Here is a 26,427-nt window from a genome sequence, read left to right as displayed (position 1 = left end):
CCGCAACACATGTTAAAATACCTCGGTTTCATTTAAAATATGTTTAAGTGGAACAGGCTGGATAAAGATGAACCAGATGAGAGAGCGCCACCAGAGGAACCATCTGCACCAGGAACAGGGTCACCCACAGCCACAGGACACCAGCCCAGGGCCCAGAGAAGAGATGAGGTCAAGACCAAACCTCCAGGGCCCACGAACCAGGGCCCAGCAGCCACAGCCAACCACAGCTCCCGGTGCAGAGGGCTCCTCAGAGGAAACACTGGCAAATCTAAAATGATTAAAAATAATAAAATAAGTCAAAACTAATAAATAAGTCAATAAATAATAAAATAAATAATCAATAAATAATAAAATAATCAATAAATAATAAAATAAGTCAAAACTAAACAAGTAAATAAAACATAAGTAAAACATAAACACACTAGCCAGCCTAAATAAGACTAAATAAATAGAGAAGTAAACTAAAATGATAAATACTAATCAAAAGCTATGCATTTAAATGTTTGACTGTCTTAAAATGTCAGTTTATCAGGAGTTACGCAGTTACACAAACATATTTTTGTATATCTTTGCAAATTTGCCATTTTGCTGATATGGCCCTCGGTGAAATTGAGTTTGACACCCGTGCCGTTATGTCATAGGGCAACTGGGGCTACAGTGGATTGTACACAGAGTGATGAGAAGGAATTAATATAACAACCTGAACTGTTTAAAATAGCCCAAACCAGGAACTTCAAGATCTTAAATTTTATCTGTCTTGATGGAGACAAAGAGGTGGCATCTCCAAGCCAAGTTATAGATGCATTGAGATGCTCCCTGCTCACAGTCAGAATGCATGCTTAACTAATCCTATTTATATCATCTTTTTGATCATTTTACAGTAGTAGGCCAGTGCATCTTGTATTAACAGTGCTTGTACAAGGCTACATTTCACAAAGTCATTATTTTCCCTTTTACAGCAACATGGTGACTACTAGGGCTTTAGTCATTTCGATTGGTCAATGGGCTCTTAGTTGAACAAAATATGTATTTATCTTTTTATTTAGATTATGAGGATTTATATGGGGCAACAGCAGAAAAGAGAAGTGAGTGAGTGGGTGAGTGAGTTAGCTAAAGATTTGGTATTTTTTATTATTTGAATTTAAAAGGCAGATTAAACTAATGGTTCACAAGTTTAATCTGTCTTTATAAAAATGCATTGTTTCCTAGAACTTTTTTGCATGAACTCCCATGCTGTTGTAGTCTTGTGAGGGCAGTATGGGTCAGATACATAGAGATTTGTAATAGTTTTGAGAGCTTTTGCCTTTGAATAATCGATCAACAGGACATGTCTTTAGTTGACCAAGAATGACTTTAGTTGATTACAACCCTAGTGTTGACAGTGATGTGCTCATGTCTCTGATAGTCTCTATGTACCTCCAGTGAATACAGTGCAGTTAACCACTCTGACAAAGCCCTCTCTCTTCTCCTGTGCACCTTTACTCTGCTGCTGCGGAGAAAAGCTCAGATCCAGTTACTTCTAATGAGGCTGCACTTCACACCCCATTGGTCCTCATGTTTACCCAGAATTTGGGCCACCGCACTCAGTCGCTGCGGTTGGAAAGGTAACAGGAAGCTCAGGAGGAAAACTGGGGCAGGAATGTAAATGTGGAATTAAAATGTTTTCTTTGGTTGCTTCTGCTGTTAAAAGGAATCACATGATAATAACTGGTTGTTTAAGTAAGAGCGATGATTGCGGTTAAATCAACTTAAACACCCAAGAGACTTTGATAAAAACTAGGTTGGTTCCAGTATATATTGTGTCAAAATATCAACAGATGTTCAGAAGGAAAGTATACATACACAATATGTATATGATTGTACACATTAACTTTACTTTGTCATTTAGAAAGTTGAATTCCATAAAGCTGGTCACATGAGGACTGTGAATGCATTCTGCAACAGGAATGAAAGAAAAGCTGTTGTGTCCCTATTGAGAAAATGAAGCCCCAATTAGCCCAAGATGCAGTACAGTGCTGACGCAATAAAGTCAACCAGAATGTATTATTTTTGAATATATTTGTGAAGGTTATTTGATTGTTGTGTTGGAGTGAGAGCTTATAGATTTATGCTTAAAAGTCTGTGAGTTGTTGTTTTTTTTTAATCAAATGAAATATGACTCAAACACACACTTACCGTCTACCAGCAAGAAAATTTAAAAGGTTTTCTGACTAAAACACAATTCTCTTCCAAATATATCTATCTGCTTGCAATTTTTTTCTCAATAGAAGTCAGTTCAATAGTTGAATTCCACTCATAATCAAGTCTTGTCGACTGTCTTTAATATCATATTTGAAAAGATTAAAGAAGACATTTAAGTAATGATGTACTTTTATAGTAAAAAATATATAACATAGGTTACTGGTGGGCAATATTGATAAGATCAAAATGAGTTTCTGCAGTGTGGTAGCTGCTCCCTTGGTGACGTGGGCGGAGCTCAGAGTACAGCTGCTGCTCCTCCACTTCAAGAGGAGCCAGCTGAGGAGGCTCAGGCACTGTTCCAGATACCTCCTGGATGCCTCCCTGGAGAGGTGTCCTGGGCATGTCTACTGGGAGGAGGTCCTGGGGAAGACCCAGGACACACTAAAGGGACTATGTCTCTCAGCTGGCCTGGGAATCCCCCCAGTGGAGCCTGGGGATGTATGTATGGAATTCTGAACATCCCTGCTCAGCTTGCAGCTTCCATGACCTTGCCCCGGATAAAGTGAAAGAAAATGGATGGAATATCTCAATATTTTTGCAGTATCCTGATAACAATAATATGTGAGTTCAACAGCTTTTAAAATGCAGTGCAATGTGAGATAACTCAGACATTCATGAATCAACCTAAATACAACTACTACACCACACTATACTACTATACTACTATAAGTAAGCTAATGCTGAGGGAACTCTATTATAACATGGTTTAAAGTCCATACAATCATTTTTCTTTTTAATAGGCATCTGGCTGCATTGAAACAATGAAAAAATCTAAGCTGTGTGCAGTTTTCCATCTTTCTTTCTGTGCTTCTGAAAAAACATTGCATGATGCTATATGATGCAGTTTGCTATTCTAATTGTCCACAATCTTAGTTAGAGACATTTAATATTGCAATGATATGGTTGTCACATCTTTACACTTCTTTATATAGAAAAAGGTAGATCCCACAGGCGACAGGATTAGCACAGATAAATGATAAATGGAAGTATTTAGCCTGGACCCCTGAGTGACTGTGAAACACTACCTACAGCTTGACCCCACTTCTTTAGCAGTTAAATGAATCGTACAGCACACAGAGGCTAACAAAATGGCTTTTCTTTCAGCGTTCTTGTTGTGGCTAATGATACACAGAAAGCAGGCGTCACTAAGATGGATGGTCTTTCACTGCAGTTCAAATGTAAGAGCCATTTCCCATTGTGTCCATGTAATAAGCAGGAGCCAAGTGCCCTGACAGAGAAACGGACACGACTCAGGAGCATTGTAAAACACTCAACCACACAACAGCACTCCAACATGACAATATTTAGAGGAAAACACAAAGAATATGTTGAAAAGCATCACTTTAAATGTCACTCTAATTTCAAATGTTGTTGTGAAAATGAATTAGTCTAGTTAATAGTTAACTAATTAATTCGTTTTGACATTATTTTGTGGCCAAATCATAGAAAAACTTAACAGATACAGGACCGGGTGAAAGATCCTAACAGGAGGTGTTTGAAATTGGGCTTTACTGCAAAATGTAAAGAAAAAGAGGATCTGGTGGTAGAGTTGTCGTCCTTTAATCTGAAAATATTGAGACATTTCACCCTTGCCTAAAATGTGGTGAGTGTGTGATGATCAAGAAGCCATTGGTGCTAGAGCTGCTCAATATATTGCAAATTAATTGAAATCGCTATTTCAGTAGGGCAGCTTTGGTCACTTTGTCAATGAATCATTAAAAGAGGACAAAATGTTTTATTAGGCAACTCATTATTAATTGGAATTTTAAGGAATTCCCAGGACAACAGCAGAAAGGTGAGGGCATGTGGTGCAATAGCTGGATTGACTGGTCCATTTATTCTGCTATTCTTTTTAATGTATAAGTACAGTGTTCTGTATAAGGAGCTTGTGGTGCAGTTTAGGTTAGATGACACGTTTCAGTCATTTAGCATGTTTTCCCTGCCTCTGAAAGCAAATACTCACACATTTCGAGGCCCGCTCTGTGTTGACATTTAAAATATTTGTGTTTGACTTTCTGTCTGCGGAGGGGATCGCTGCTTGGGTGTTTGCCTGGTACAAAGCTAGTTCTATATTTGGCCGTGCGCTGCCGGCTTCCTCCTCATCGGTCTTAAATGAGTGGGCCCTTGACGTACTGAAGCCCACTGCTGCTGCTGGAGTGTTGAGATAAATGGATTGAACACTCTCTCTCCCGCCGAGACTTCCTGGGTGTAAAGAGAGAGTGATGCGGCTGCAGGTAATTAGATTAGGCTAGAGGCTGTACTGACTTAAAACTACAGAGGGAGAGACGTGTTGTGATGAGCTGTAGAGGGGTTGGAAGTGTGGTTATAGTTGTTAGGTTAGTTATTAATGAAACACAGCCATTGCCTTAAGGATGGTTATTTTTAGTTTCACTCCCAAAATAGATTGAATGACAGCAAAGAGTGTGGGCTAATTGGATGTTGTGTAATGGTCTTGGGAGGGCATCCTTGGAGAGTTGAGGATGTAATTTTGAGTTTGTAGATGTGGAAGTATATTAAGAAATGTGCACAGGAAGCGAGAGGAATTGTAATCTGTGACAGTGTTTTGTGTGCTTGTAAGGAGTGAGATTGGAGACAGTAATCACTGCCTTATTCAGAGTGAGGAAATATTAGCACTGTTGCCATAGGAATTAAGTTGCAACCCATGAATAATATAGGACTGGGTGATATGGCAAAACATAAAAAAGAATATTTTTTCCTCATTATGATTGATCTTGATTTTCAATTTTATTTTATTTGGGTTTTTTTTTTAAATGAATAAAAATGGTTTTCAATATTCATTTCCTGAACAGATACAACACAAATCACAATTTAACACAAAATATAGACACGTTTCTTCTTCCAAATCACATGCTTTCACTCAGTTGGCTTGGCTTGATTAAAAAGACTCGAGCATGTTAATGATGATTACGAATGACTGATTAAAATTTGATTAATTGTACAGCCCCAAGTAAATCAAAGATAGAAAAAAGCAGCAGATGCCCAACCACTTCAGTTGCCTATTGATATGGAGGAGTAGAATTTCAAGTTCATGCACACAGGGAACAAAAATATGCTGAGTGATAAGGCTGTAAAACTTTATATCCAGACCATACTGAAGATGCTCAACTCCTCCACCTGAGGCCGGGATGTATCAGTTTGAGAACCATGGCTTCTGAAAAAATATTTCACCCCAAAAATGAAGTTGGCAAAAGACTATTTTTGGAGAAGAAAATTGCAGGCCTTTATCCAAAAAAGCCATTGAGTCATGAACACATTTTTATAGCTATAATACAGCTGGCCTTGGAGGAGACCATTTTCAAAACATATCCAAGTTCATTTCAGAACTGTCTCTCTCTTACATTTGAGCTACACTCCATTAAAAATAATTATAATATTACACTTGTATTATCCATCATTTATTTGTGCCATCATCACTAAAGCACAGAATGAACCGATTGTGTAGTATTTGAAACCAACTTTGGACTGAATGAATTGATGCTGATTAGTGTTGTACATGAGTGCTGTTCAGTCCTGTTGACACATTTCTGACAAAAGAATCCTTAAATACCCTGTTATAGTCCAGCCGCCATGTTTTTGTATTAATAATTGCATTTAAATCACAACATGCTGGCGGTTGAGTACCTCTATAATTTGTAGACTGAGACACACACAGAGCAGGTAATGTCAGTGTAATTGTGTCTGGAAACAGGGGATCAGCATTAGCGCGTAGCAGATTAGTTGGTGGTGGTAAACCATTAGTTGAGTGAGTCAGAAGCCTCCTGGGCAGCATGTTTTGGTCCTTATTAAAGCTGCTGCTGCTAAAAAAGAGTCTTCCCACTGGAGAATAGGCACAAGAACCGTAAAATGTTTCGACATGTATTTCAGAGCATTATTAAAAAACTATTTCAGGTACATTTTTAATACACTCTTGATCAGAATTTTGATCAGACTACTCTTGCCCCTCTTCATGCCTGTCGGAAAGAAGAAAGTAGTTCTGCATGGGTGGCTAAGAGACGTTCAGGGGCGTCTATTAATTGAGCCCCTCTTAGCGTGAGCAGTGTACGTGCACCGGTGCGCCAAGTACGATTGGAGTCCTCCAGATGTGTTCATGCCATTTGGGAGATTTGAATCATGACCCCAATCAAACTTGTGCAATTACATGCATTTTAGAAATCCCTTTCAAATTGGACCCACCCAGAGATTTAGTTTCCCTTCCGTGCACGTAAAGTAGTGAGTGTAACTGCCTGAAGAATTCTTTATTGCAAGATATCAAACTATTCCTTCTCTGGTTGTGTCAGTGATTACCATCTTTGCTTTTTGCTGGATGTATCTCCCATTCTTTGCCACCATTTCACACTATATTGTTCAATTGTATAAAAGCTGGGGTGCGCACTTACTCACTTTCATACTTGTGCCCTCCTTGTCTTCTGTGTCCTTGTACTCTGATATACCTGTGCGAATGGGTGCAGCGTTATGTTTTTGTTCTCTTGAAATCTGTGCCTTCAGTTCTTCAGTATACTTGTCACGATAACAAATTTTGAAGCGCGATATATTGCTGAAGTAAATAAACACTGCCTGGCCAAAAAAAAAAGTTACCACCAAAAAAAAAAAAGGTCACACATTCTAATATTTCGTTGGACTGCCTTTAGCTTTGATTACGGTAAGCTTCTGCAATGTCACAAGATTTATTTCCATCCGGTGTTGCATAAATTTTTTACTATGATCTTGCATTGATGATGGTCGAGTCTGACCGCTGCACAAAGCCTTCTCCAGCACATCCCAAAGATTCTCAATGGGGTTAAGGTCTGGACTCTGTGGTGGCCAATCCATGTGTAAAAATCATGTCTCATACTCCCTGAACCACTTTTTCACAGTTTGAGCCTGATGAATCCTGGCATTGACATCTTGGAATATGCCTGGGCAGTGTAGAAGATAAATTATAATATTGAAACTAAACAATAAAGAAGAATTATCCCCAAAAAGTATTCTAAATCTACAATATTGTTAAAAACCATGAGCTGCAATGAATAAATAACCATCTGTTAGATACTGAACGATTAATCGATATAGTATTTATCGTGACAGGCCTATTCTTCCGTAAACTTGGATGAGTGTCAAAATGCATTCACTGAAAAAAAAAAAAAAACAGAGATATATTTCCTGGTGCAGACTTTCAGAAAATTTCAGAATGTAATGCAGACTTGTTATAATATTTATAGACCCATCCATCCTTTTGAACTATGGCTAATGATTAAAACGGGATTAGCATTTAGATGAAAGTGTAAGGAGCATGCCATCTGCTCCTGTGAGCCATTAGAGAAGATGTGTTGTCAGTTATTATTAAGCCCATTGACTTTCTCCTTGTATGGAAATTAGAACAGTGGACCAAATATGCAGGATAATAAAAAGCTTGTCTGTCTAAATCTCTTCAGGAAATTGGGAGACTTAGCTCATTTCTTGCCCTTGCCCTCCTCATATCCTGAACATATTTGCTCTGTTGTTCTCCACAGCCCTGGTGGTGCGATTTCTGACCAGACGCTTCATCTGGGAGTATGACCCCACCCTCGGTAAGGCAACATTTTTTATAATATTTCTTTTTTCTTTAAGGTTATTCCAGGTAGTTTGCTGTGGGAATTTTTACTATAATAACATTGAAAATATATGGCCATATTAGTCAGGGTATGGTTCCAATTTAATGATCTAGTTAAAGGTGCACTGTGTATATAATAAGTTACTTTGTGTTGAATCCAAGTAAAGGGATCTAACATATAATTGTGTAAAAAAATGAGCTGCACTTTAACATAAACACAGCAGCTACAACATAACACCTCTGACAAGTTGTTGTACTGCTACAGTTACACTACACTTTGCGGTTTTTGGTTTGTTGAAAACTACACACCCTTCCTCAGACTTCTGGCTGTTCCATTCATTCACACTAACAAGAAGGCAACAAGCCCTATAATATGTGCCTCAGTGGTTAGAGCTGCAGTGCATATGCAAGGCAACTGTGTTATAACATTCTACAAGCTTCTCCGGAGTGTAAAAGTGTAACTAAACTTTCATTTATTTCCTTGAACTAATAAAAATGTTTTGAGAATTATGAAAAAATTGGTGAGCTACTATAGCACTTAATAAAAAAAAAAACATCCTATCTTTTGAGTGGTTAAGAGTCCTCAAAATTTTGACTATACAAGAACCTGAATCCATGAATAGGGTGTAACAAAACTGCAAAAAGAATGGCTATGAAAAGAATCTTTCAAACGAGGGTATAAGGTGCACATTTGTGTTTAATTTTACAGTTCACTTTTTGTGCAATATATACTTGAACATTTTTGTGCATTTCTGATGGATGGCAAAATGTGATGGGTATTTTTTTGGCTACAGCCTATAACAGAAATTTCTACAGAACTGAGCGGTGTTTTTTCTGCTTTTGTTGTTGTGTATAAAAGAAGTTAGAACTGGTAACAGGTGAATAGCTCAAACTGTCTATTGATTTGTGGCATATTGCTCTTGTTGTACAGCCTTGTGTTAATACAAGGACAGCAATATGCTTCTCTCCATTGTTTATGCCTGTATCTGCACATCCTACTCAATGTCTGTGTTGACCAGTTATAAGACAAGACCTGCAATGAACTAAATCAATAAATCGATCATTTTTAGGAAAAAGTGTGCGGCCTCCATGAAGTACATGTTCACTTTGCCTGTCCTTAACTATAGAGACTCAATACTGTGTGCTTTTTGTTCAATTTGACTTTGACTCCACCTTGGTAATGCATTCATTGAACTGAAAAGAGAAAAAAATAATATGTTGAGATTCAAGGACAAGGATCTAAAACTTTCTACAGTCAACAACTAAAAGGGATTTTACGGGGCATATACATAGTGATTTTAGTGTTACTTAACAACATACAGTGGGGCAAAAAAGTATTTAGTCAGCCACCAATTGTACACGTTCTCCCACTTAAAAAGATGAGAGAGGTCTGTAATTTTCATCATAGGTTCACTTCAACTATGAGACAAAATGAGAAAAAAAATCCAGAAAATCACATTGTCTGATTTTTAAAGAATTTATTTGCAAATTATGGTGGAAATAAGTATTTGGTCAATAACAAAAGTTACTCACTTTGTTATATGCCCTTTGTTGGCAATGACAGGTCAAATGTTTTCTGTAAGTCTCTACAAGGTTTTCACACACTGTTGCTGGTAGTTTTTCCCCATTCTTCCATGCGGATCTTCTCTAGACCAGTGATGTTTTGGGGCTGTCGCTGGGCAACACAGACTTTCAACTCCATTTTCAGATCTGGAGACTGGCTAGGCCACTTCAGGATCTTGAAATGCTTCTTATGAAGCCACTCCTTTGTTGCTCAGATGGTGTGTTTGGGATCATTGTCATGCTGAAAGACCCAGCCACATTTCATCTTCAATGCCCTTGCTGATGGAAGGAGGTTTTTACACAAAATTTCACGATATGTGACCCCATTCATTCTTTCCTTTACACGGAGCAGTTGTCCTGGTCCCTTTGCAGAAAAACAGCCCCAAAGCATGATGTTTCCACCCCCATGCTTCACAGTAGGTATAGTGTTCTTTGGATGCACTCAGCCTTCTTTCCCGTCCAAGCACAAGAAGTTGAGTTTTTACCAAAAAGTTCTATTTTGGTTTCATCTGACCATATGACATTCTCCCAGTCCTCTTCTGGATCATCCAAATGCTCTCTAGCAAACTTCAGACGGGCCTGGACATGTACTGGCTTAAGGGGGACACGTCTCGCACTGCAGGATTTAAGTTCCTGGTGGCGTAGTGTGTTATTGATGGTAGCTTTTGTTACTTTGGTCCCAGCTCTCTGCAGGTCATTCACTAGGTCCCCCCGTGTGGTTCTGGGATTTTTGCTCACCGTTCTTGTGATCATTTTGGCCCCACGGGGTGAGATCTTGTGTGGAGCCCCAGATCGAGGGAGATCGTCACTGGTCTTGTATGTCCTCCATTTTCTAATAATTGCTCCCACAGTTGATTTCTTCACACCAAGCTGTTTACCTAATGCAGATTCAGTCTTCCAAGCCTGGTGCAGGTCTACAATTTTGTTTCTGGTGTCCTTTGACAGCTCTTTGATTTTGGCCATAGTGGAGTTTGGAGTCTGACTGTTTGAGGTTGTGGACAGGTGTCTTTTATACTGATAACGAGTTCAAACAGGTGCCATTAATACAGGTCACGAGTGGAGGACAGAGGAGCCTCTTAAAGAAGAAGTTACAGGTTTGTGAGAGCCAGAAATCTTGCTTGTTTGTAGGCGACCAAATACTTATTTTACCAAGGAATTTACCAATTAATTAATTAAAAATCCTACAATATGATTTCCTGGATCCTTTTTGTCTGTCATAGTTGAAGTTTACCTAGGACAAAAATTACAAGCCTCTCTTATCTTTTTAAGTGGGAGAACTTGCACAACTGGTAGATGGCTAAATACTTTTTTGCCCCACTATAGTGTCACTGTGGGTGGAATTCAACAAGGTTCAGCTCTTTTGCGCGAGGAACTCATTTTTGTCTTTAAAGATGCTCTGTGCAACATTTCTGGTGGAGGGTATGCATCTCATGGAGATACTCGTGGAGTTACTGTTTTGCTTTAAATGTTCCACAGTATGGTCTTCATCTTTCATGTATTCAATTACACGAGGTTTTATTGTTCACCGCTCCACAGATCTTACCTGTAACATGTCTTGGTGGTGTGAACAGCTTGTCTTCATGGATACAGACAAATGTAACGCCATATGGTAGAACATTTCAGGCGATGCAATACACTTGCTATGGAGACAAGCAGGTGCCGACCTTTCCATCGGAAAGTTACATAGTGCATCTTTAATATATTTCAACAAAATTTATGTTAAAGATTTTCTTACTTTTCTTTTCTTTCTTTTTCTTTTCTTACCACACAATTTTAACATCCTTGTGACATTTAGAGCTGATGTTATAAAATGACAATGACATAATGATTGAACTGGTTTAACAGAGAAGAGGCATGCAAATTTGTACAATAGCTACTCTAATACAAATTGTGGAGCTGGCACTTTAAATTGTAAGGAGAGGCTCCATACTCCTACACAGTTGTGTCGAGGGTATAGGAGTCTGCTGTGTTTACATTCAGAGATGAGGCTGCTGCCATAATAAAGAGTGGTGCTTCCATTTAATTAAACCAACAGCATATTCATGGCTCAGAACTGCTCAAATGTTTACTGGAAAGAACCTTGGTGATATACAGTGTTATTTCCATGTTGCCTCTTCTCTTTGTCAATTTATATTTTGCTTTCTATCTGATAAAAATGTCTGAAGAGCAAAATATGTGTGAATAGAAAACCTAGGGTGACACTGTGAAGATGAAACTATTGCATTGCATGTTTCTAGAAAGTTTTTGTGTGTCTATAGTGTTTTATTTTTAATACTTGCTACTAGAAATCCAATTACTGGGAAAAACAAAACAAACTCTATTACTTAGAGGTGCTCTGAGACTGTCTCAAATAAATTAAAATACGTATTCAGTTTAAATTTTTCTTTCACTCCATATATGCATGGGTGTAACAACAAATTCTGGGCCCTGAGTACAAATCATCATGGTGGGCCCACACTACATGTTGTCTAATGAAAAATGCTCATTTGTGCCTCCACTGGTCCCAGGGTAAATGTAACTCTTTACCCCACAGTCGGACATTGCAGCATTTATGAACAGTTTTTACCACATTTCAAAATTAGACGTGCTTTTCTGTGACCTGTGAAATTGATTACATATATATTTTCTTTTCTTTTTTTGAGTGAAAGGATATTTATATGTGTTTTTTTTTTTTATGAGTGAATCCTAGCAACCTACCACCTGCCATTTTATAGCAGCTTTGCAATGGAAAAGCAAAGAAGGAGTTGCACATACCATTCTGTCCATACCAACCATACCATGTGCAGAGCTAATTAGGAAAACCACATCCCATAGTATGCATCTATAGCTAATTATGCAATACTGAACAATGGATGACATATTATTCATTCATCTTCACCTATGCCATGAGAATCACCTGCTTTAAATATTTCTGTTCGAGATTATGTATATATAATCTCTATCTATCTCTAATCTCAGTGTTATTAATACAGTTGAAGAGATAGCAACAATATGGAACATGTCATTACGGGCAGATGGTTACCGAGACCCAGCAGCATCGCAAAGAGGAAACTCAAGATGCTCCACTAAGGGCTTTGTCTAACCAATCACAGCGCTCTATTCAAATTACTCATGAAGTGGTCAGATTGTAATGAAGACCGTGTTGTGGGAGAGCAGATAAGTGCATGGTCTTGAATGCAGAGTGGAGACTGCAATAAATTATCTACATACAGGATTCAAGTGTCCACATCTTAGCATTCAGTACATCTGTAATGAGGATAATTATGGTAACACTGTTTTGCGTATAGTCCAACCAAATAAGACCTAGATTAAAGCAAGCGGTAATAGAGCTATTAGAGCGTATTCTGTACTCTTGTATCTGCAACTCATGTCTTGATGTTTTTTCCTTTCTTATTTTCAGCCAAACCAACTGGTGGGTTTCAGGTGACATCACAAAATTCTATAGATCCAATATTGTTAAAATGCAGATTCTTGTTGAAATATAGAGGGTTTGGGGGTTTTGTCACTGATAGAAATGATGCTACTCAACATTTTACAAATTTACCTTTTGGATATACTTGGCAAAAATACAATGTAATGGTTCTTGCAAGCCCATCTGGTAGCCTGACAGCACCACAATCTACAATCTGAAAACTACCAATAGGCTAATCTGGACTGTGAAATTAGTATTGAATTGAATATAGAGTCTATGCATGATTCTGTAAATTATATGGAAAAGGGTCCTGGGTGCTGCAGTGCGGACTCCCCAGTGAAACTAATTTCCCACAAGAGAACCAAATTAGGCTTCTCTGGCTTGAATATTGTCTAGTCTGAAACTTCTCACATAGTCCAGTCAGATATATATATATAAAAATAGAAAAAGAAAGAAAAAACTACCCCTTTGCTTTGATTTGATTGATTCACATGTGCTGACCCTATAGTGAAAGAAAGCAGATGTACTTCATGGGAAATTAAAGTACATTTTTGTTCAATACATTATGACTTATTGAACTTCCCATACTTTGAGCAAGCATTCTTTGGATTAAAAATGGTATGTACTTTTGCCTTTTGCAATATACATTCAATATTTGGTTTAATACGTTCAGTACACAGGAATTCAATTTATTATAAAGGCAAGACATGTTCCCATATACACAGAGGCTGTAGGCAGTTATCAAAACAAAACATGCTGTTATTTCCTGTCTGGGTTTGTGGTGCCACTTGTCTTTGTGCGTTCAGCCAAAACAAGCTTGTGGCGATGAGGTCCGGTGAGTTATGAATGGATTTTTTTCTCTGTTCATATACAGTTGTTTTAAAGGTTCTATAGGTCTATTACAGGTGTTGCTATGCTAAAAATGCTTACTTTAATTCAATTCAATTTTATTTATACAGCGCATTTAAATACAACTTCAACTGCCCAAACTGCTTTATATAAAAAGTCAACAAAAAACAATACATAGGCAAAAAACAATAATACAATGAATCACCAATAATCCATATCATGTCTAGCTCATATACTGTATATATAAATGGACATAGCTAACCTGCTAGCCTCTGCATTCCAAATAGAAAGTGAGCATGAGCGCGCTTCCAGCTCCATCGACTCAATTCACTTTACATTGGAAAACTGTCTCACCTCTCTTCATAAATGCTGCTGTCATCCTCCTCATTTCAGGCTTAAGATGTTTGTATTGACCCACTCTACGTGATCCTGTTTTATTTTTTTTACGCTATTGTGTCCATAACTCAAGAGACGATTAATAAGAGACCAATCAGGCACCTTCTTTCCCGAGGTTGCTCCCGCTAGCGTTAGCAATAGGGTTGATTGACAGCGTTGCTAGGCACCCACTCCATGCTAAACCAGGTTCAACAGTCTTGCTCCGGATTGGATCTTTGGTTGCCATGATACGCTGGGATTCCTAATATGGATCTTGGCTCAAAATTTGCCCCTATACCTGCTAGCCTCGACAAGCTGCATGGATGACGTTACACTCCCTTAGTCCAATTCTTTATACAGTCTATGGTCTAGCTATAATTAAATGCCAGAGAGAAGAGGTGGGTAGTCTAAAACTGAGTTAAAGACTGAGATTCTGACAGGCGCTGCCACAGAAAAGGCATGCATTCTTAAAGTGAGCTCGTTAATTGGCAACCCTCCACAGTTCAAATGTTAACAAAAAAGGGAAAAATACCCCATCTTTGATTTATTGAAGGATCAGTCAGTAGTAGTATGTAATATGTATTGTAACAGTTGTACTTTCATGCAACTTCGCTAACCGTTTATCCATGGATTTCAGAATGATGAAAAACTGGCGTCTTTTGAATGGCTAAAGGTCCTCAAAAAAGTCCTCAGCTGCTGCTATATGGTGGAAGTTTGGGCATGGTTGACCGTTCATAGATGTAATATTTCGAATTGTTAAAGGACTTATATTGCACTAAAATAACTCTTGTGAGCTTTAAGCCATGTTTTAATGCTGTTACCTCCTCAAAAACATACCTGGAGTTGTGTTTTGTTTCATTCACACATGTTGAGTAACCCTTAATTATGCCTGTTTACATCCCCAAACCTCAAAATGCTCTGTTCCACCTTGTGATGTCATGAAGCGGTCGTTTTCAAGTTAACAGCTACAGCAATTCCAGGGCTGAAATTATCCAAATGTTTCTCGTGAAGGTGCATGGAGTTTAAAAACACAGTGGAGCACTTCCTGTATTACCACAAGATGGAATAGTGTGTTTTCTGTGTGAGAGAAGAGCTCTGCCTAAATATGCAGGGTTTGTGTATGTTACAGATCTGTGAAAGAAGCAAAACAAAATATTATTGATGAGGAAACAACATTATAACATAGATCAGAACATTTGATAATGATAAGATGAAGTGGTTGTTTAATTCTAATGTTTATGAGTTGGCATCATTTACTTGTTGGAAGAAGGGCAGATGTCTTTGTTTAAATGAGTCCATTTCTGCTTGTAAATATTTAAATACATATCTGGCAACTGGTCTCTTAAGTAAATAATAAAATCAATTCAATCCATTTCAGTTGCTAATTGCTATGGTAACTGTCCTAACTTTTAATCATTCTGAAACCCATAAATAGTATCTAAGAGCAGTGAGCAGAGTGGCATATGTGAACAGTGTTGGTGTTGAGTGATGTCTTGGATCCCTGGAGTCACAGCTGCTTCTCAGAGGTGGAGCGTGTGCCTGAAGCTCTGCTATTTAAACCTGCACAGAGCTCCCCTTCACTGTGAGGGGCTGGTGGTCTTTTCACCCCCCGGAGGAAGACATGGGGAGGATGGACATGTCTCGTATCATTTAGGCTACTGTTTTTGCAGTAGTCCCTGGAGACATTTTGTGACCTGAACAAACCAGGGTTGTCCAGATTGTTTGGTTAAAAGTTAAACGTGATTAATCAGGTTGCTAAAACACTAAGTCATTTTAAATTCACTCTGTAAGATTAATGAAATTAAGCCTAGAGTAAAGTGCATTTGACTCTGGCTATGTATGTCACATTAACCTTATTTTATTATTAACAATGTTTAATTTCATAAACCTGGTCACATACAACAGAAGTGGAAGATAATTAAGGATTTTACTGTTGTTTGGTTAAGAAGGTCTTAGTATAACATTTGGTATCATGACCTAGAACAAGCACAATTGATTTTGTGTCACATTGGAAATCAGATCATATCAGAGGTCTCAAGAAGCAGCTCTCAACCTCAACTTACTTTTTTTATTATCTCTTACTAGCTTGGATTGTGTTGATTACTAAATAAATAATGATAGTATAGTGCTGGTCTATATGAAATTTTGGCTTATTTTTATCTCGCATCCCCAAATGGATTGCAAGACTATCTATCAAAAAACTGTATGCCTTTGGAGAAATAGTGTGTCTCCTTGTCCTTGAAAATGATGAAATCAGATATAAATTAAGTAGATTTTCAGAGAACAGGTTGTATTGGTCATTCACTGTAGAGTGGTTTTCTTTTGATTTCTCAGAAAATGCTGGAATATAGCGTTCTTTCTCAGATAGGCAGCATATGAGTCAGAAGACTAGAGCAATTTTACAATGAAACTTTGTAGAAAAGTACAAGGCCCATCATTTATGGTGGCTGCGATGTCTTGGCATTTTCAGGTAAAGTTAGTACAATGCCCTTTTAATTTATTTTAATAGCAATTTATGAAAAATTCTGAATTATAAATTATGACTATTTCTATTTGTGAAGGTTGTTGGAGGTTTGTATTATTTGCAAACATAGTACAATTACTGATGGTTTTCAAGTGTTTGCCCTGCAAAAAACTGTCTAGACACAAGGTTTATTTAGCACTGTGCCGAATCTCATAAAAGAATGGATCAAATTGTACAAGTGTGTCCCATAAAGAATATCTGTACGTAACAACAATCCTGTTTAGTTTAGATTTATCTCAACAAAATACCAGGAGTAGGATCTCTTAAATGTACACTATGGAACATTTTGTTCCCCACCTGCTTGTTTTCATGGAGATGCTATTTCTTTGCCTGGATACACAGTTCCACATTATGGCATGAAGCTTATCTGTAACCCTGGAGACAAGCATGTGACGCCACTAGACTATGTTAAAGTAAGAATGCATGTTTTTCAAGGAGCAATAAAGACACTTGGAATTGAATACATGCAAGATATATTAGTGAATGTTAAGTTTAATGCCATACTGTGGAACATTCCAGGGATCAGCAGATGACCACCAGAAAAGTTACATGGTATACCTTTAAGAAAAATCCACTAAGTTTCAGGTGAGAGTGTTTTCATAGCCTGAAGCTGTTTGCCCAGACAGGATCTTTACAAGGGGCAATATAATCACTTCCCTTTAGTGTTGAACTAAACTTACAGCCACAGTTTAGACTTGTGTGTTTTACAAAGCCAGCAGAGGTGAAGCCCGGGTCACAGTGGGTCATAGAGCTTAGCAAACAAGCACAAAAGAAATACACAGCATCACCTGGCTCACAAATGTTACATCATGGGTTAATGGAGGTGAGGACAAAGAAAACCATAGATCTTTTTAAAAGCATCCAGGCGCCTGTCGGTACCAACCTTGTGACAAATAGTGACACTATATGTTTTTATAAGTTTGTTTTGACAAACTTATAACAAATCGACAAAATGCTCCAATGTTCATCTACTGTTTTAGAAGTATTTTCACAATATTTAAATAAACCTTTTATCATTTCTAAACACATTTTTATGAGCATTTAATTCAATGTCAATTTAAAGGAATAAACTTAAAGGTGTGCTATGTAACTTTTCTGGTGGAGAGATGTGGGTTTACCTGGAATGTTCCACAGTATAGCATTAAAGATATCTTAATCGAGACAAGCTGGTGACGGCAACAGGCCAAGCAACAGATCAGATCTGTGGAGAGGCAGAATGCCTTTTTGGAAATATATCTTTGAGTAAATAATATGCATCTGTATATTCATAAATGCAAGATGGTTTAATGCCATAGTGTGGAACAGTCTTGACGAAGCAATAACATTTCCACAAAGACAAGCAGAAAAATTACATAGTGTAGCTTTAATGCATCAACTTGAAGGGCGAGCTGTGCAGGAGAAATATTGAGTGTTTGAATGTTTTTTTTTTTCTTTTTCCATTCTGATGTTGCTTGCGTTGACTGTATTGCATTTCATATCCATAAACCATAACTTTTCTCTGTGAACTGAAGTTAGAATTTAAATATGGTCCTATCTTATTAAACCAATTGCAACTTAATATATGAATTACTGATGTATTTTTGTGTCTGATCGCATCAAGAAAACATTAATCACATGATAATATTTATTCTGTATGCATTTTCCCCCACTGTACTTGAGTAATAATTTGTATCACGCATTTTTACTTTTATTTTATTATTAATGTATTAATATTGTTCTCAAGTTTTTATACTCTACATATATTGCACTAAACCTCTCCCTTGTGTCTTATAGAGTCCACGTATCGGCATCAGGCCAACATTGATGATGAGGTGGTTACCATGGAGATCCTGGACACAGCAGGACAGGTGAGCCAAATTACACCTGTCTCCTTATGATTACGTCCTACCAATAGAAGAGACCCATCTAAGTATCCACACCACACTTTGAAATCCCCTGCTATGTTATATGCTATATGTTGCGTTCATTGGCTTATACGTCTCTAGACAGTCTCCAGTCCTCTTATTTTCCCCTATTATGATAAACTTTTTTGCAGCATAGCATTAGTCCAGTGTTTTCAAATGTCCTTCTTCTTAATGGGCCGCTAATGGCTGCCTATTATATCCAAATACTGTGCCAACTGCGCCATTTCTGATGTGGAGATGAATTAGAGTGTTGATTTCCAATTAAACACCAGGTCTATGCAAGATACAGTTATACAGTCATTAGATGTACTCCTGTTCTCTTGTCTCTGGAGGACATTCATGTTGGGAGAATAGGTGACAGCAAGACAGCTCATCACAATATAGTGGCACATTTTAATATATATCTAGCACATGTTTTTTGTCTCGTTCTCTATTCCCCATATCAGTGCTTTATGTATCTGTAAGTTTCAGGTCAAATATTACATTTCCCGATTGATTTAATGTGAAAAGTGGTTTAGAGTAGACAACTCTCTTCAAAGGTCGTTACACATTTATAATGATGTGTTTTGTAAATGTGTGAATAAATTCATTTGTTCGCTTTGTTTCTAATCATTAAAGATCTGTTGTTTTTTTCTTTTTTTAAATAAATAACAGTTTATTCATGCATTATCATATCTATTGTAATGTTCAGGTGTTAGGAAACACACAGAATTATCTTCTGAACACAAGGGCTACTGTAGGCCATAACCTACGCTAAAACAAGAGCAAAACAAAAGAAGTGAGGAATAGACCTTCACACTTCACATCAACTTGTTGGCATAGCAACCAAGTATTACATACAAAAGCAGTCACATTAACAACAGCAAACAGTTACAAGAACAACAAAAGGTGAACTAAGCACAAAGTATCAGATCATTACAGTATACTTTGAGCATTCAGCATTATTAAATTAAAGTTTATCATTTGTGTTATGTGGGGCTGCACTTGATCATTAAGTCGATTAATTTGTCAGTAATGTCTTTGTCAGTCAAATTGTTTATTAGTTGCCTAATAATAATAATAATAATAATAATAATAATAATAATAATAATAATAATAATAATAATAATAATAATAATGTATTATTGTTGTTGTTGTTGTTATTATTATTATTATTATTATTATTATTATTATTATTATTATTATTATTATTATTATTATTATTATTATTATTATTATTATTATAAAGGGGAATCCATGGAGTGAGTTAGCTGGAGTTTTTGGCAGTGTTTTTTTTTTGTTGTTTTTGTGCAAGATTCTCCTAGTTTTCAGAGCCTGTGCCATTCCACACTCACTTTTACAGATTAAATTATGCTCAAGGCATGTCTTTAATCAGCCAACAATTTATTTAGGCAACTACAGCTCTAATGTTATTTCAGTTTCAAGTTTATTTATATAGCACATTTAAAACAACTTCAGCTGCCCAGTGCTTCACATAAAAAGTTAACAAAAAACAAATATACAGATAATACAAAACATAGACAAAGAATGATAAAACACCAAGATAATCCTGTCTAGCTAGTATTAAATGCCAGGGAGAAGAGGTGGGTTTTCCGTCTAGTCTAAAACTTAAGTGTTAAAGACTAGGAGGATCTGATAGGCAGAGGGAGGCTGTTCCATAGTCTGGGTGTTGAAAAAAGCCTCTGTCACCTCTGGTCTTGAGCCTGGCTTTGGGTACAAAGGGTGTATAGAGCTGCAGTAACTCCCTGAAGTAAAGAGGACCCATAGAGTGCAGACATTTAAACACAATTTAAATGTCTACATCTGCATTTTGAACTGCACCTGATATGAAATAGGGCCAGAGCAGGTTGCACAGCAGAGGTGTGATGTGCTCTTGTCTCTTAGTTTTTGTCAGCAGACAAGCTGCAGCATACTGGACATTTTGTAAGCGCTCCAGGGAGCCCTTGTCCAGCTCCACATACAAAGAATTACAATCATCCAGCCATAACACTACAAATGCATGGATTGCTTTTTCAAAATCTGCCTGTGGAAGATAGGGCTTTACTTTAGCAAGGAGCCTCAACTAAAAGAAGTTGGACTTCATAACAGAGCTAATGTTCTTGTCCAGTTTGATTCCACAATTACCCCAAGATTCCTCCCTGCAGGGCAACAATAAGAGAACCAATCATGCTGTCATACCCAAGCAGTGGGTTAGTTTGGCCAAACACCACAGCTGTCACACACCACAGAATGTCACTGGTTTTATGGCCTACTTACATAATGGTCTTATTTGTATTCTTGTAAATATGTTCCAGGAGGACATCCAGCAGAAAGAGGGCCACATGCGCTGGGGCGACGGCTTCATCTTAGTCTATGACATCACAGACCGGGGCAGCTTTGAGGAGGTGGGGCCCATTCGAACACTTTTAGAGGAAGTCAAAAAACCCAAGAACGTCCCGCTGGTTTTAGTTGCCAACAAGTCTGACCTGGACCACATACGGCAGGTCAGCACGGAGGAGGGTGAGCGCTTGGCCTCGGAGATGGCGTGTGCGTTTTACGAGTGCTCGGCGTGCGCAGATGTAGGGGGTGCTGTGGCGGAGGCGTTTCACGAGCTCTGCAGAGAAGTGAGGAGACGTAAGGCCGTGCAGGGGAAGGCGCGAAGACGCAGCTCAACCACGCACGTCAAACAAGCCATAAACAAGATGCTCACCAAGATCAGCAGCTAGGACTGAGGCTGAGGACACTGCAGGGTTCCCACTAAACTAATAAGGACTTGTACTTCATTTCATTTGCAAACTGTTTCTGTCACAAGCAAAGACAAGAAAAAGCTTATATTCAGACTGTGCAGCATTGAAACATTTTAATTTAAAATGGTAAAGGACCTAAACTGAAAAAGATCTTGACAGAATAATTGTGATGTCCAGTGAATATTGCTTTTAGATGTAGTGTCGGGTATAATAACAGCCACCCTAATTTACATTTGTTTTCAGACTGAATATATGCTCATGTCTTGTAGGCCTCAAACATAATAGGCTGGATTTGATTAGCCTGTGCTATTATGAGTGCTTCGTTCTTATTCTCCTGATAGCTGTTCCCTCACATGAACCCAGGGTGAACAGAGAGTGGAGTGAACCTCACCATAAACATGTTTTCATAAACTGAACTTCAGATGAGGACACTAAAAACCGGATTCAAGAAGAAAACGCTTGACTTTCTGCTATTGTTTATTAAAGGATAACTGAGAAACTAAACAATACACCAAAGTATTTCAAGCTAATATGTATCAGACATAATTAAAGGGGCACTATGTCATTTTTCTGGGGGAGGCTCAGCTACCTGAATCTGTGTGCCTATGACATACTGCCATTGTGTCCTTGGGCAAGACACTTCACCCACCTTGCTAAAGTATGAATCTGGTGTGCGCTGATTGCTGGTAATTGCTGGTTCATAAAAGCACTTTATAAGACACAATAATCCATTACTCATTATTTTTGTTAAGGTGATTCACTCATCAAAACGTACCAGGAGTCTTCATTTAAGTTTCAATGAATTTTAAAGGCTTTTATTTATATAAAAAAAATATGTACAGCTCAGGTTTTTTAATTCCTCAGTGATAGTCTGTACATTATACCTGATTATTTTCCCTTCTTCTTTCTTCGTTTTTGAATAATATATTAAGATTTTGTGTCAAATGTAATATTATCCTTTAAGCTATTTATTAACTCCCAGTCTAATATTCATCACACTTTTTTATTGTTTCCATGACACTAATGTGACTAAAGCTGGATGTGTGGGAACCCTGTTATGTAAAAATCTCACCAAACATCAGACTGTAAATTTTCCATGAACATAAGAAGAGGACAAGGACAAGAGGACAATGACGTCTTGTAAATTCAAACACCCACAGGAAAATGCATCAGGACTTTCTTTGCTAACCTCAAATGTTTTGGAGGATTTGGAGAATGCATGAGAACTGTCCCCATGCAGAACAATGAACTAAACACTGCAGCGACTTCATGTGCTGTGTCGTCTATGGAAATCACAGGTGTGTAATTATTCTCAGCAGAATTCTACAGATGCAAAAGAGACTCTATTAGCGAATATTATCTCCTCAAGTCTTAGACAAAAGCTAGCTCTGTCAGTGCCTGTCTATAAACTACGGTATTGTTGTGAAGTACTTGGACTTGGAATGGCTTTATAACCTAGCTTAATCTGCTAAACTCATTAATTTTCCTTTTTTTGAAGAAAAAAAAAAGAGAATTGAGCATGAAATTATTCAAACATTGAGCTTATCCTGACCACATTTCCTCTTGGTTTTGTATTAGCTTTTCCAGATTGTGTTTTGTTCTGTTCATGGTGGTACATTTACAGAGCTGTCCTTGGTTAAATCTACTCTTTAACCTTCTTGTACGACATATCTGAATGTGTGCTTAATAACAATCGACTGATATTGTTTAGAATCCAGAGCGACTGATGGACGGTAAACTATGTCGATATTTTTGGGTCGATTTTGATCTTTTTCCCCATAAATATATGATTTGAAATGAATACTAACATTAATACTGTCTATATTTTTTACTGCTTTGCATTATTTAACTATAATAAGGAAAAATAATCTCAACTGAAATCATCCCTGTTTTTCCTACTAACTCATAATGGAGCAGTGTAATCTCATTTTGTAAAAGCATCATTACAATGAAGTGTTAAAATAAAGCTTTATGCAGCAATTGGTGAGCCCAAACCAAACATCGGAGTTAAGTCTGAAAGCCTATATGCAGAAAAGTGCAAATATTGGCGAACTAGTAGATCAGTCTGTGCTTAATCAAGTATTTTCATCCAGCAAAAAGAAAAAAAAAAAAGAAATAGTGCCAGCATTTTCAAATTTACCAATTTACTGGAATAATAATAATAAGCCAGTTTGTTGTGAGCCTCATCCTTAATTAAAGTTAAGTTTAAGATAACAAGAACTGCAAACTTCCAAAACTGCTTTCAGAAGACTGTTTTTGCAAATTCATTCTCACAATAGTGAATGTAAGACGAGAAGCTGACTTTGTACTGTAAGAAGCCATCGTTCTTTTGAGGATATAGTGGTCTCAAATCAATTTGAACATAACATACATGTTTAAATACACTTGATCATTTAAAAGCGTCATTTATAATGCAATATTGTATGTTATAAGGTTAATAATACTGTTTATTATTACACCAACTCTTTTCTATTTGCATTTGTATTCAACCCCGCGAAGTTCATTTCCTTTCACCTTTCACTTGTGCTGTGTTGAAGGTTTGAGTCAGTCTGTTTTTATGCCTCTCGTCTGAACCAAAGCACTATCTGTGTCCAGTATCTCCAGTGGAATGTGTCCATAAGCCCACAGCGTCCCTCAGTGTACCGGCTCAGTCTGCTCTACCTTTATTAACCTCCAAGCTCCCTCTGCTCTCCTCTGCCTTAAGCACTGCTGCGCGTTAGCCCTGCTCTACAATACAGCTGGATTATAATGGCAAATTGTTTAATGTTTTATGGATGTGAAGTGTTTCTGATAAAACCAGCCGTGCACTTGTAAATAAAATAAGACCTATATCCAACTTAGCCTCGTTGTTGTTGTTTTTCAAATGCTTGTACCCCTTTTGCGTAGTAGCCCTGTAAGAACATAGCACTGGAAACTGAGAGGTAGAGGTAGGCCCGTCACGATAGTCACTAAATCGACTTATCGTTCAATACATGATAGATGGAACAATACTGTTTGGGCGTCAGTATCTATCTTGGGGACTTTTTCTTTGCACTAGTGGAAAATATTTGGTTATTTTTCTGTTTCGTTTCAATATATTCGCGCATCATCTATATTTACTTAAGCAATACTACACACCAACCTACACACCAAACTTTTCTATTTTCATTTGTATTCAGCCCCCTGAAGTTCATTTTCTTTCACCTTTCAAATGTGTTATCGTGACAGGCCGAGGTAGAGAATTGCAGTCAGTGTTGGAAAACTAAGCAGCATTATTCATGGGCTGTGCGAACTGCATTTTGAGGCTTTTGCTAATTTTTAAGACTATGTAATTTTTACCCAAGGTTTTCCACCAGTTATTTTCCACAGAGATGTTTTTGCTTTTCCTGAAATGTTCCACAGTATGGCATCCATTTACAGGTGCTTTTTTTTACTGTGACCAGGACAAGTTACAGATCTGATCTATAACTGTCTCCATGGAGATATATAATTGGAGGTTACTGCTTTGCCTGCAATATTCCACACTATACAATTAAACATTGGCATCTCAGGTTCACTATAAAAGTTACGTAGCGCTCCTTTAAAAAACAGTTACTCATACACTTATCAGAAAGGACATCTGAAAAGTATCTTTCTGATCAAATATTTACTGTAAACGAATAAGATAAAACATTTTGTGGTCATGTGTTTCTGTTTTCTCTTTAAAATTGCTAGCATATTGACAGTACTACAAAGAAACCTTTCATTTAAATCCATGTTGTTTCTAATTATAGATTTCCTGTTTCAAACCCACTCCTTTAGTTGGGCTGGACACATAAGGAGTGGCCCTTGTATCTGCAGATAATTACTGGAGGCTTCAGTGCTATAATAAGAAAAGCAGAACCCACTGTGCTCCCCCTCGACCTGTGGAGAGAGGAGAGGACCAGCATGTCATTTGTAGTCATTTGTTTTTCATATGTGGGTCTATTGTAAGACCACAGACCAATACATAATGTCCCATACTCATCTGAACACCAGTTTCCTTTTATGGACATTGCTGATAAAAAGGTAAAGCTACTCTTTTGTTAGGTATGAAATAATGAGGGCTGGATGGGTTTTCCATGTGTCCCGCAACTGTTCAAAATAGTGCCATAGATCTTTTTTTTTTTTTAATAGAAGGGTCTTATTATGTTAATCCGACATTTTGTGCTTTTTAGCCATAGTTTTTCTTCATAAAACATACCTGGAGACTGGAGTTGTATTTTGTTTCTTTTCTTTGCTGGTGTAATTTTGCATTCTATCATCCAAGAGTTCTCATTTCATTTGCTTATTTAACAGGACAATGTATAGTTACATAATGCCCAAGAGCTGAGATGCTTCTACCAGATTCTACCTTTCCTCATCTGTTCTTCAGCAGTGCTAGTGTGGTGTTCTGTTGTTTTCCATACACATACATTACTGCATAATTTCCTTTGAGGGTTGATACATATTCTGATCACTTAAACTATACAACATAAAGGATAGGATAAAGGACAAAGGGTAAGACAGTCCAGAAACCTTTTTATCGCCCTGAGTTCAGGTGGGTGTGATTGACAGGTGGATTAGCCAATCAGGGACATGCAGGTTGACCGTTAAACACAAAGAATTACGTGAGGACAACGCAGCTCATCACTGTGAATCTGGAACAACCTTTAAAACCCATATGACAGGTTTTCATGTTTTTCTAATTATTACTTGGTTTGGTGGGATCGTACCCGTGGTGAATATTTATCATAGTTTTACATCAGTCAAGTGGCAATTTGTGAAAAAATTCCAAAAACACAGAAAGTATTGTGGATTTCTAAAACGGAATATCTTTACCTATGTCATCAACACCAAAAATTCCATCCAAAATGCACGGTTAAGTTACGCACAAGGAAGGCTTTTTTTTTTTTTTTTTTTTTGGCTGTTTAAACCTTAATTTAACACAATAAAGGTGTTGTCATTTACTTGTTTTAGCCTATTTATAACTATTGTGTAATTTATGGTAACAGTTATGGAATTCCTTCTGCATTTGTTAAAAAACTAGGCAAAATTTGTATAAACATTTAAAATATAAGTATGTTAATTGTGTTATGGTGAAATTTGTGGTTTTAATTTTCACCAGAATAGTTATATATTGAGTATTTGACACCTTGTAGCAAAATACAAAAAATATTTTCAAAAACAAATCAGACCTACAATAATTGTAAGAAATAATTTTTTTTGTAACTCTTTTCATTTGAGACATTTTAACATGTCCTGTG

At 37.4% G+C, this 26,427-nt stretch overlaps 1 protein-coding gene across 1 annotated transcript in view; it reads left to right on the top strand.

Moving 5' to 3' along the window:
• The window catches only part of rerg (RAS-like, estrogen-regulated, growth inhibitor), a 56,312-nt gene extending 32,310 nt beyond the window's left edge, over window positions 1-24,002 (top strand). The window contains exons 3-5 of the mRNA XM_033989783.2: window positions 7,752-7,808; window positions 18,328-18,401; window positions 20,753-24,002. Coding sequence (XP_033845674.1) covers window positions 7,752-7,808; window positions 18,328-18,401; window positions 20,753-21,163 — 542 coding nt within the window. The 3' untranslated portion in view covers window positions 21,164-24,002. The remainder of the gene's footprint in view (window positions 1-7,751; window positions 7,809-18,327; window positions 18,402-20,752) is intronic.
• The last annotated feature ends 2,425 nt before the right edge of the window (window positions 24,003-26,427 follow it).

Source organism: Periophthalmus magnuspinnatus, chromosome 23 (assembly GCF_009829125.3).
Source record: "Periophthalmus magnuspinnatus isolate fPerMag1 chromosome 23, fPerMag1.2.pri, whole genome shotgun sequence".
In the NCBI taxonomy this organism is placed as follows: domain Eukaryota; kingdom Metazoa; phylum Chordata; class Actinopteri; order Gobiiformes; family Gobiidae; genus Periophthalmus; species Periophthalmus magnuspinnatus.
The sequence above is the reverse complement of the archived record's forward strand: the minus strand, read 5'-3'. Positions and strand labels throughout refer to the sequence as shown.